Source organism: Pteronotus mesoamericanus, unplaced genomic scaffold (genome assembly GCF_021234165.1).
Source record: "Pteronotus mesoamericanus isolate MK-2021 breed Mesoamerican mustached bat unplaced genomic scaffold, CSHL_Meso_final contig_90, whole genome shotgun sequence".
Lineage (NCBI taxonomy): Eukaryota > Metazoa > Chordata > Mammalia > Chiroptera > Mormoopidae > Pteronotus > Pteronotus mesoamericanus.
This window is the reverse complement of record NW_026555277.1, coordinates 46,882,356-46,894,743: the sequence shown is the minus strand read 5'-3', so window position 1 is coordinate 46,894,743 and position 12,388 is coordinate 46,882,356. Positions and strand designations below refer to the sequence as shown.

Here is a 12,388-nt window from a genome sequence, read left to right as displayed (position 1 = left end):
AATTGAACTGGAAACCTTTTGGTTTGCAGGCCGGCACCCAACCAACTGAGCCATACCAGCCAGGGCCAAGAAATTTAATTTAAAAAGAAAATATTTTTACAATTAAAAATAAATAAATAAATAAATAAATAAAAGGCAGTGCCAGGTGATTCTGACACAAGTGGTAGAACATCAACGCCTGAGGTTTATTTGGAATCTCACTCAAGGTGGCACCCAGTGCGCCCTTGGCCGCCGGTCCTCGTGAGGGTTCCTCATGTTCTGGGGGGTGCGCTATGAAAGGGCCATAGTAGGAAAGGAAGCTTGATTTTCCTTCTCCCCAGTTCCCCTCGGTGGTTGTGACGGGGCATGTGCTCCGAGAGATAAACCAAGTGTCTGCTGGTGGAGAGTGCCCGAGCCGGCCCTGGAGAGCCAGAGCCAAGTCTGACCTGCAGCTGGGTGGGCCAGAAAACCGCGCTGCCCCGCCTCTCACCTGCCAGGGAGCGCTGGCCCTCTCCGGGGTCCTGCGGAGGCTGCAGCTAGTGGAGGAAAAGATTCTGCAGGTGAAAGCCTCGCCCTTTGCCCTGCCTCTGCCTGTGTCTGGCGCCATCTACGCCCGCGCTTCCTCTGCCTGCCTGGGCTGGGTTCCTCCTCTGACTGTTGTGCTGCCCTGCCCCCTGCCTGCTGTGGGGGAGAATGAGGCATGCCTGCCCGACTGCCTCCCTCCTCCCGCCATCCCACTCTCTGTCACTATCTCTTTTTTTCTTTCTCCTTTCTTGCTTTGGCTGCAGAAGAGGGCTCAGAACCTGGCCAACAGGGAATTTCACAAAAAGAACATTAAGGAGAAGGCGGCTCACCTTGCCTCCATGTTTGGACATGGGGATTTCCCGAAGGTAAAAGGGGCTTTCGGAGCCCCCCAGGGACCCGGGCGTTGGACATCCAGGGACGTGACCATGAATCCGCCTCTGGAGCTCCGTTTCCTTCTTCCTCCTGCTTTTATAGCATGAGGCACGATTCATTTTTCAAACTGCTAAAAGAATTCAAGCTGCCGTCTTAAAATGGTGCAAATGAGGGCATTCCAAGTAAATAGATAAAGCAGGACAAAGAGAAAGCCAAGGCAGAAAAGTGAGCTCAGAGCAAAGGGAGACGTTACTGAACAGAAACTTAGGCCGTTAGATCCCAAACAGCTTCTGACTGGGCTCTGAGCTTCCTCGGAGCTGGTCAGTTGCAAAAATTACATCACAGTGCCTTTAAGGAGAAAGCAAACCAGTTGATCGTGATGTTTTGGGGCATAATGGAGAAATCTTCCTGTGACCTTGACCAGGGAAACACTGAGGAGGAGGTCAACCAGATGCCCTAACCTTGGCCCTGCATGGAGCCAAGAATGGCTTTGCCTTAGAATACAAAGTACAGATGCTCATTTAGAAACTTGCTACAAAGAAGAGCATGTGCTGGCAAGGAGATGAAAGGATCACTATGAGGTCCCACGGTGTGCGTATGTGGAAGGCACTCTCTTGCATCAAACCTGGTCTTTAGAACATAACTTGCCCTGATGCTTTCACTCAGTCTCCTCCAGACGTATGGCGTCTGCAACTCAGCAGTGTCACTGATGCGGGAAGGAGGCTTTGCATTTATTTAGTTCATTTTTAGCTGCTGGGGGGCTGGCACAGCTGTCTGCAGCTGCAGAGGCCCCTGACGGGGTCATCTGCCCCAAAGGAGCCCAGGATTCTCCTTTCCTAAGCTTGCACCTGCCACTTTACACCAAGCTCCAGAGTCAGGGCTCCCAGGACTTAGCACTGGTGTCTGTGGCAGCCATACGGCAAGAACAGGATAGGCCTATAACACACTGAAACGCTCGTTAGAGTGTGACAAGGGAATTGGAGTGGTCGTAGTAGATCATCTAACCAGAAGCCGGACGGTCCCGCTGAGCTTCAAAGACAGAGGCTTCTGTTTTGCCCTGAGAAGCAGACCTGGGTGTCTTTGCCCCTCCTGGAGTGTGTAGGCATGGGGTTGCTTTGAGGCGAGCATCACTGTGCCTTTCCTGGGGATAATCACAGTTTCTTCTGTTTCTATTCTGTACAGAATAAGTTACTCTCTAAAGACCTGTCTCATACTCATCCTCCGTCTCCTCCCTCCTGCCTTCCATCTCCTGATCCAGCTGCCACTTCCTCTCCATCGACTGTTGACTCTGTTTCTCCTGCCAGAAAGGTAGTTGTCCCAAACAATTCGCTCCCCCGACTCCCTGCATGTTCTGAGGTGTCTCCCTGCTCTGCTTGACCAGCACAGACAAATATCAAGAGCTTGGCTTGGCTGAGATGGAAATTTGTAAGATACTTCACAACCGTCCTGGATTTGGTTTTGTTTTTGTTGTTGGACCCAGCAACTTAGTGGAACAGGCAGCACACACAAACTTGTCTAACATTGCTCGTTCACCCAGCAAGCATTTGTCGGGTGCCCGCCGAATGCCAGCCACTGTGCCACATGCTGAGGTTTTCTTACTACAGTTTAGACGGCAAACAGCACAATAGAGTAGAAATAAGTCACTTTTCACTGTATGAAGTTGCCAGTGTTTGGCTTTTTTTGACCTAATGATACGGCAGTTTCACATGGTGAACCTCCTACAGTACTATCCGTTAATTCTATGAGAGACATAAAGGCAAGATTGTAGGAACCCAGAAGGAGGAAGCCAGAGGAATCACAGAGGAAGGAATAGGGGACTGAGTGTTGAAGGCTGTACAGGAGGATCTGCTGGGGAAAGTGGAGGGCGAGGGTACTTTAAAAAGGGTCCAGCATGTGCAAAGGAAGGCAGACAGGGCTTGCATGATTGGAAGGTCAGAATTCTGGAGTGACTTGAACTTGGGGGCCAAAGTCTTCATGGGGGTGCAGGGAGTGAGGGTGAACGTGAGCTCACTCTTTTCGTGTTAAGGAATTTCATTCTGGCTTCTTTCAAAGAGCCCCTGCAGGCTCTTCTCTGTGTTCTAGAAGCATGTCCTGGGGAGGAGTGCAGAGCTTGGCAGGGAGGGAGGGAGGGAGGGGCTGGGAGCTAACCCTGCTTAAGTTGATACTGAAATGCGTCAGGAACAATTAGGAAGTTTGGGTTCTCGGACACTTTTTTTGTTTTCCCTCGTCCTCCTATTACCAGCTGAGAACGCCACCCGGCGGGGGAGGGAGCGCAGCAGCCCCTGAGAAGCTTGGCCCCTGGGACATATGAGCCTAAAAATGGATGGGAAGCCCCCTTCTTCAGCTGCTGCATGTGGGAGTAGGTGTGGAATCCGTTCCGCGCAGATTGTGCTCCTCTGAACACATTCAATTTGTCCAGCTGCCGCCTGGGCTCAGTTTGGTGGGTGGTACGGAGGCTCCCCCTTGTCACAGTTACTACTCATTAGCTTCCGTGCTATTAGGCTGACGCACACACCGGCTCCCTGCTCTTAACATCAGTAGGGAATTAGGAGTTGCCTCCTTGTGTGTAGCTGGGGGTTCCATGCCCTTTGACACCCACCTCTGTGGGAAATGGTGCAGGTAGGGACCTCTTCCCAGGTCCCCAACGTGGTGTGACACATCCCTGGCAGGGCAGCAGGAGGTAACACAGAGAAACCAAACTCTTTCTGTTTTCAAGTCCACTGAAAATAGCCAAGGCTGAGAGGCCCGCAGCTGGTCCCAGGTCAGCCCTCGGTTGGTGTCCTGACCCGTCTGGGCCCCCATTTTTTCATTAACAAAAGAATGATTCTGGCTCACGTGATAGCCATATAGGTGGAGACTGGCGTTTTTGTCATCACTCCCTCTAAAAGGCTTCCAAGTAGCCTTTTGGCCCTTCCCTGGGGAGTACTCCCTGCTGTGGAAAAGGTCACTGTCGCCCTTGACAGGATGATAAAGGCGAGGGCACCTGGGCCCAGACAGGCAGTTCATGCTCCTGGCTGGGCAGTGGGCCCCCACCTTGCCTGTCTCGGGCCCAGCCTCTCTCTGGCTGGACCTGGTCAAGGCTCTCTCTTGCCCCTGCTTTTCTTTTGATCTCAGGACAGCCGGGCTGGGTCACTGCCCTGTCCGAGTTGAGAGCAGAGCCACCACACTTGCCAGCTTTCCCTGGTGAGGCTTCCAAGCAGGTATTAGTTCTCTAGGTGACGGCCCAAGGCAGCCTCGCTGGGTGCGTGTGGGGCCTCCAGGGTCTGACAGCCTGTTCTGGTCAGTGGGCATGTCTCCTGTTGCAGCATCATCGCACGTCATCACAGGAGGCCCTGCCCGCCGCTTCTCCAATGGGCCCTTGAAACAGCTTTACACCAGTGTCACTCTTTAGGCCACTGAGTAGACATTCATTCATTTGACAAATATTTGTTGAATGACAGCTTGGTGTCAGGCATTTCAGGCTCCTGGGATGTGCATCTGTGAACAGGAGACATGTTCCTGCCCTGATAAGGCTCACCTCCTAGTGCGGGGAAGTCAGCAACCAACACTCATGTGATACAGAAGTAAGTTATGGCATAGGTCAGGAGATAAGACGATCTTTCCATGGAAAAATTAGCGGATAGCAGGGACTTGGTGTAGAAGAGAAAGAGAGCAATGTCATGAGGTAATGGGAGGTTCTTCCTGGGAAAGCGGGACCTGAGCGGGGGCAGAGCCACAGAAAAGAAAGCGAAGAGGCAGGGAGGAGACTAGTGCCCAGGGCTCCGGACCCCAGCCCGGTGTTTCCTTCTCCGTCCCACGGAGGCCAAGTGCAAATGGAGGCTCCTCTGAAGGAGCAGCCCGGGGCTGTGTCCGTGCAGAGCACGGGGCGCACGGGGCGCACAGGGCCCCATGCCCGGACCCAGGGGCGGCTGCCAGTGGGGTGGGCTTTGGGGTGGCCACCGCCTCTACAGCTTCGTTCCTTGTTTCTCCCAGGTTGTGCTAGAATACTCGCCCCCCGTTTTTCCTTATCCCATCTCCATAGCCAACTTCGGCCATCAAATGATGGTATAATCGGGCTTTTTAAATAGCTTCCACACTGATGTGCCTTCCACAGTGTGCCTGGGAATGATCGGGGAGCTCTTAGAAAGGGCCACCCTGGGACACTGGGCAAGTCACTTACCCTCTCTGTGCTTTCATTTCTCCATGTATAAAAAGGACCAAGGTTGGACTTCACACCCACAGATCCCTCCAGATCTCATTGTGAAGCCATTGTAGGCAGTTAGGGATGGAGTGGTGAGTTTCTTGGAGAAGATATTACCAGCTTCCCTGCCCCTACTGCCCAAGTTCCCTCCCTCCCGTGACCACAGCGTACCCTTGATTCAGCTATGCACAGGCAGAACCTCCTCTGAGTAACGGCCTTCTCTGAGAAGAGAATTGGCTGCCCCTTAAAGTAGGTAACAACTTGGGGACAAACAACTTCATTTGGTTTTGGTGGAGCTCAGGGAGCCTCCCCCCTCCCCCGCCCCCGGAGAGAGTCTGGGCCCTTAAGAGTTCTTTTCAACAGAGTAGGGGCTGCCCACATTGCCCAGTGACTGAAGTTCGCCTCAGGTCAGGGGAACCAGAGGAAGGAAAGTGCATTTGGGTGCTGATGCTTGGTCCTCGGCAACCTGCGGGCAGGCGACGTGTGTCTGTTCCTACCCTGGAGCCCACACTGTAACTCTGAGGATCCAGGGAACTGACCGCCACACTTGCCGTGAGGAGCACGTGTTACTCGCAGGGACAAAAACTTGCGTCACTGACTCTGCCTTCAGACTACACTTGCTCACCCTCTCAGACTGATGTTCTGCCTTAAATTTCGGAGTAATTCTGCCGTTTGTTTGTTTGTTTTGGTGTGAGCAGTTACAGAGAACCTTGAGGTCTTCTCCTTTATGTCCCAGACCCTTACCCCAGAGTCTTGTCTTTCAAGACCTTAGACTATGGAATCATGTCCTGTCTTATGTCCTCTGCACCATCTGACTCATCCATCCCATCAAATCAGGCTACCCTAGTGGTATCAGCCCCCTATCATTCATTAGTTAACTTCTTTATTTGAGAAGACAGGCCACAGCTCATTTGACTTCTGCCCTAGCTGCTAGCCATTTGCCAAGACTGAGTGTTTGCACAGCTGAGCAAGAGGGATGGACTCACTGGGCTGGGGACTGTGGTTTAGGGTCAGAAGAGCAATGTGCAGTGCAAAAGGAGCTTTCTCTGCCCTTGCAGGTTGTTTGTTTTAAAACTGGATTTGCAGGGTTTACTCTAGAGATTTGCATATTAGAGAGAAGCTGGGCAATCTTGGGTGGCCATCCACCTTTGTTCCATCTGATACAGGGTAGGTCTCAAGGCTGCCTCCAACCTCATTGGCCCGTTTGTCCCAGGGATAGAGCTAGGCAGCCCTTTGGACGTGTCCAATGAGCACTCCAGCCTGGGGGTTTTAATGTGCAGAGCGCTGGTGGGTCTCAGGAAGACAGGGTGCTGAAAGGAGAAGGATATGGGCTTGGAGTCAGAGCACCGATTACTGTGTAACCTTGGACAAGTCCGTGGCCCTCTCAGTGCCATAGTTTTCTAGCCTGTAGAGCACAGGGTGACTGGAATAATGCAATGCCTAGCCTGTGTCTCAAATGCCTGAATTATCCAGTAAATGTGCTCTTTCTCCAGTGGAGGAGAAGTCTAGAAGAAGGCTCATTTACCTAAAATGCATGCTGATTCCTCTCTTTCTAAAGGCAAAGAAGTCACCTTCAGGTTTCCATTTCCATCCCAGCCACTTAGAAATAGTGAGACCTCCAGTGAGTTAGGGACTCCCTGGACCTCAGCTGCCCCCGGCTGTGAAGGGAGATTATAAGACCCGCCTCGCAGGCCATGGGGGTTAAATGCATGTGATGAATAGCCTGGCACTAGGGGACAAGGGTGCAGATATGGGCTCCCCTTTGTTGGGGGTGAGGGGTGGGTCACAGACCCGAAGGCCTGCTTATGTGTCAGCTCTGAGCATGCAGTATCCAGACCCCTTCGAGCAAGGGGTTCTCAACCCTTGCCCTCCCTCTCCCTTCCCTGGGCATATGGCTGAGGACGCAGGTCCACCAGCCTGTTGTCACGACAGTGAGGACTGCCCCTGCTGAAGCAGGCCCAGGAGCGGCCCTCTGGCCCTGCCTGTGGAAACCTCCTTGTCTTGTGAGCCCCCAGTGCTGAGGCCCTGGAAGCTTCACTCTCCCCTCTGCCTGGCCCATGTGGGCTGTATGATACTCATAGCAGACCAGGTGGCTGCAGGTGGCCCAGCTCTGTAGAGAAGCACGGCCTGGACACCTGGTATTCTTGGCAGAGTTCCAGACCCGAGGTGGGAGGCATCAGCATTGTTTGGACACAAAAGGGCCCAGAAGCTTGCTTCCTCCTTCATTCAGAACATCAGCCCTCTGCCACGGGTGTAGAGGTACATAAGAGAGAGTCATGACATCAGGGAACGCCAGCCTAGGGGAGAGACAGGCCAGCTCAGAGCAAGGTCAGAAAGGCCCCCACAGCCAGGCAGAGACTATCACATCCCGAGCTGGGGGTAACAGGCTTGCCTCAGGCATGCCTCTTTGGGGAGGTCCAGACATCTTAGGCAACGTCTGGTGCTGGTGCTTGTTATATCACAACAGTGACATCATCATGTTAGAATCTGGATTGAGTAAAGCCAGGACGCTCATCCTGGGTGGGCCCCATTGTTCTTACTCGTGCAGAGGAGGAAACCCAAGCAACCAGGAGTTCTCCCCATGAAGGCCATCAGGCCATCCAGTGAGGAGAGGAGTCCCAGAGCACGGACACGTGAAGCTGCACCAACAGCGGTGCTTCGGCCTCATTGACCACCTGCTGAGGGCTCTTGGGAGCCCAGGGCCATCTGAGGCACAGCCCAGACTCTTTGGTGACCCTCTGTTGCAAGCCCTGCAAGGATGTTGGTGCCTCCCCATTTTACAGATGCAGAAGCTGAGGCTCATAGAGAGAAACAGTGTGTGTGAGGTTAATCCAACACAATGTGAGACGATGGGCTTCCTGAATTCTTTCGGCATTCCAGCATGCTCTAATCAGCTGAAAAATAATTAGAATTTACAATGGAGAAAAGGGAGTGAGAAGTAGCCCAATTCTGTAATTTTATGAGAATATTGAATGATACATACAGGGGTATGAAAAACCATCCCATGCCCCACAAAATTACCAATTCTTAAAAAACCGGTGACTGGGGTATGATCTTTTTTGGTCACATCATCAGATTGTACAACTTTGCATTTGACAAATTATTCCCAGCCACAAAAATTATTTGTGACTTGCCTTTCAGTGCATGGGTATCCTTGTTGAAAACTTCCAGATCTTACTCAGAGATCAATACCAGGCTGAGTTTTCTGGAAGCTTCCCTATGAGCATCTCTTTCTTTCTCAGGGTCTCGAGAGCCTGGTAATTTCCTTGTCAGCTACCGCGGCATGACCCCGGGCAGGTGCTGGTCTGTGATGCAATGAACACAGCAAATGAGAGGAAACATTAGACTCGGGTGACGCAATGTAGCATTGCCACACACCCAAGCATGTGATTGTGTTTCTGCTAATTCATTTTATTTGTATTCCAAAGTATCTGGCCACAAGGGATTAGAGCTTAAAAAGAAAACTGGCCATTGAAAGCACTGGGCTAGCCCAAGACCAGCTGGGCATGTGTGCACTCATGGAGCCAAAAAAGGTGACCTGCTCTCAGGAAACAGTAGATAACCTGTGATCCCTGCTTTAACATCCACCTTCATGCTGGTCTTTGGGGTGGGCTTCATGGACCCCCTTTCATCCCTTTAGTCAAGTTCTCCCTCACCTGGTCTCCTTGTGACCCCTCCAGGAAATCCCCATCCACCACTTGAGAGTGACCAGTGGTGATTCCGGGATGGTTTCTATCAGGCTGGGAAGGGTAGGTAGGAGACCCGGCGCTGTTCCTTCAGGAGGCTTTCATTCCATCATTCTTCAGAAAGCCACTGTCACAGAGTGGGGATGAGGATGCAACCCGGCGGGAGGAGCCTTTGGGGCCTATAATGAAAGACTAGGCATGGCCTGCATCCTGCATCCCCTGACCAGGTGACTGGACAGTGTCCTGTGCTCATGGAACAACTGAGCAGGCTCACAACTGCACAGGAATGTTTCGGTGACACCCCCCAGCAACCTCACAGCCCTTCGCAGGCTCCCTTAATTGTTCCCTAAGTCATGATTGTGCAGAAGCTCAGAGATACAAAATGCTTATTAGCTAAGTGGTTAATAAGGTCTCATTAGGGACTTGGCTGTAAAGCCCCAGAAAGTGCAGTCTTCATCCCTGCTAACTCAGGGGAGGCAGTAGTTGCATGTGGGCATCATGGCAGCCGCACCATGGTGCCTTTCCAGAGAAGCCAGTAGAGGTGGCCATGCAAGGGCAGTGGACAGGGAGGTAAATCTGACCGCCTCTCTTTATTTTGACATAAACCCAGGAGGCACTTAGTATGCTCTAGACCCCATCTGAGGGGCCTGCGTGGGGGGCCTTAGCAGGGGGCACCTTAGCTGAGGATGGGACATCAGACAAACAGTGGCCCATTGTCCTCAGCCAGTGTACCTGAACATTTCTTGAAAGCAGGAGCCAAGTTCCTTGGCATTTGTGAAACCCTGAAAATTGCAGAGTGTGCTTGAAAGCAGAACCCTAACGTCTCCCAGGCTGGGCCAGCTGGAGCGGGGGACGGGGACCTGGGGTGGAGAGCGGAGTACCAGCCTGGCAGCTGGAGGTCCCACCTGTCTGAGCCGTGGGATGGGGTGCCCGCAGCCGCATTCTCACAAACCGCCAGAACCACAGACATGGTCTGGAGTGATGGGTCCAAAGTAGCTGTTAGGCTGGGGTTACTTTCATGAGAAGGGGGCCGAGATCATTCTTCCAGCCTGTTTGGCTGCCCCTCCGATTTGTCCCCCTGTAGTGCCTGTGCTTTTGCTGGAATCCGATGAGCTGGTCTCCAGTTCTGAGGGCGGGCATCACTACAGGAGGTGGGGAGCTGTGGGAGCTATTGCCCTTTGTTTGGCTGTTCCCCGAACTTCCTGCTCTGTATTAGAGGCGTACTGTTCTGGGATTAGATGCGGTCTTTCAGAAGCAGTCTTGGGTTTAGATGTGAGCATTCCATTACCTCCACAAGGGTCCCTGTTATTTGTTCTCCCAGTGGCCATCAGCATGTGCCCAAGGGCCCTCCGCCTAAGTTGCAGCTCCCTCTGGCCACATCTCCCAGAAGCAGGATGCAGAGGCTGGGGGAAGCCCTGGAGTCTCCCTCGCTCCAGGGTCATGGGATCAGGGACATCATTTACAGAACCTCATACTGTGCATGTTGGGCGCCCTGCACCGGAGACTGCGGCATTCCTGGAGTGGCCTTGCAGAGCTGGTGGGGAAGGGGGGATCGGGCCGTGTTTGCTGGAGGGGGCGGCGTGTACGATTGTGCCACGGTTGCTTGGGCTGTCCGCTCTCATGGCCATCGTCAGGCGGTGGTCCCGGGGCCCATGTGGAATGGCTGCCTGCCTGCCTCGGGGCCGGCCTTGCCCAGCACTAGCCCTGGGGCCCTCTGGGCACTGCTGCCTGGAGCCTGCGGTGAAGCTCCTGATCCTGATCCCTCCTCCTGCCCAGCGGGGGCCGGCTTCACTCCCATTCCCGTCACTGCTTTCATCCGCAAGGGGGTGTGGGGTCCTGGCTTGGAGGGACTCTGGTCAGGCACAGCCATTGCTCCCTAAGGACACGGGAGCTGCCGGGCTGGCCGTGACCTGCCAAAATCAGAGGAAGAAGGGAGGGAGGAGTCAAGTTCATATTGGCCCAGCCTCTGCTAAGTGCCAGGCACTTTGATACATCTTCTCTAAGTCTTACCTGATATCCATGAGGCAGGCACAATTACCCCCATTTCATTAAACTTGAAAACTGAGCTCAGCGGTGGAGAGCTTTGTGCCCTGTCTCAGAACCAGCTCATGGCAACGAAGCATCCAAACCTTGCTCCCCATCCGTGGGGGCTCTGCGCTCACTAAGCTGCAGCTCACAGCTCTCCAACCAGGAGGGTCTCAGTAGGAGGGTGACTGTGGGTCAGCTGTCGGTCTGTGTCTGGGAGGTCTCGGTTCCTTAGCTCTTTGTCTCCTTTGCTCAGCCTCTGGCCCTCACGGGCTTTTGGAGGCTCTGGTGACACTGGTGCAAACATGCCTTTTTCTGGTGACCTGGCCAAGCAGCCCGAGTTGTCCCAGCCGCTGATGAGAAAGGCCATGGGGAGGTGTCTGTGTGGGGGTAGGGTCAAGAGATCGGAGCAGAGTCGTGAATCTTGTGTTTATTTGCTAAGTTGCCTTGGATTACTCTCTCTGGACTAATTCACCCCATCTGCACACTGAGAAACTCAGTGACTCCTGAAGGCCCTGCACCCCTGTGGGTGTAGTTCTACAGAGTCAGCTGGCTCTCTGAGGGTCACAGGATTCTGTTTCTGTCCTTTGCTCCATCCCCGGAGGGCCTGCTGTCCGCTCCTGGCTGGGTTTGCTTGTCGGGTACTGTTTGCATGGGGGTGTGGAGCCCTCTCCCACATCCAGCCTGTCTGCTTTCCTCCTCGGTGCTAACTGGCTTTACCTTTGTCTCTGTCTCCTCTACCTCTGCTCTTGGGTAGCTGACGGTAGGGAAAGTATCCAGCGGAATAGGGGCTGCAGCAGAAGTCCTGGTCAATCTGTACATGAATGATCACAGACCTAAGGCCCAGGCTACCTCTCCAGACCTGGTAAGAATGCACATCCCTCAGCTTCCTCCCACAGACTCCAGCTCTGGACTCCCAGGGAGGGCACGCAGGATGCCGAGGGCATGGCCTGGCCCTCTCTCAAGGTGCCCCTTCCCGTGGACAAGAGGGGCTGAGAATGGGCTGATCGGAGCAGAGTCAGAGGGAGGCTACAATTTCCTTAAAGACAAACCTCACTTGGCGACCTTGGGGGTTGTTTCACAAGACACAGGACCTTCCGGACTGTCTGGGGCTCTGGAGAACTCAGTGAAAATCCAGGCGAGGCCGTCCACACAGTCGGATATCCCTTACTGACAGTGTTTAGTGTCCAAACTAAGTAGCCCATTGCATTAGATTGAGAATTCAGTAATGGAAAAACATCCCTTTTCTTTGAATTCTTCCTTTCTCCAATCAAGGCCACTCACTGCTGTCACCAGCGACTTGAGTTGACAATTCCTTTTGGCACATTCCCCTACAATCACCCTGCCCCCCTTCCCCGCTCTCCCCTTGCATTTCGGAGTTTGCCTGGCAGCCCCGTGGGCTGTGGGACATGGCCTCTCCCTTTTCTGTAATTCTGTTGAATGGTTTTGATGCCACAAGCTGTCTGTGCCTTGCTTTCCTGACTTAAGTCACTGCAGGGGGACAAGGATGTAGAAAACATTCCTTCAGGGAGCTCACTCTATGTCCAGGCGACACTTAACCCCTGGGACAGGTTCCTGGAGAGGGTGTCACTGGCAGGCGTGTTTGTGAAAGGTGCCCACT

General features: G+C 53.3%; 1 protein-coding gene across 2 annotated transcripts in view; it reads left to right on the top strand.

Annotated features, from left to right (window-relative positions):
- MICAL2 (microtubule associated monooxygenase, calponin and LIM domain containing 2) overlaps positions 1-12,388 on the top strand; it is a 207,136-nt gene that overhangs the window by 119,664 nt on the left and 75,084 nt on the right. For both annotated transcript variants that reach the window (XM_054586094.1, XM_054586095.1), the window contains 4 exons: positions 321-539; positions 768-869; positions 2,059-2,184; positions 11,525-11,632. In XM_054586094.1, coding sequence (XP_054442069.1) covers positions 321-539; positions 768-869; positions 2,059-2,184; positions 11,525-11,632 — 555 coding nt within the window. The remainder of the gene's footprint in view (positions 1-320; positions 540-767; positions 870-2,058; positions 2,185-11,524; positions 11,633-12,388) is intronic.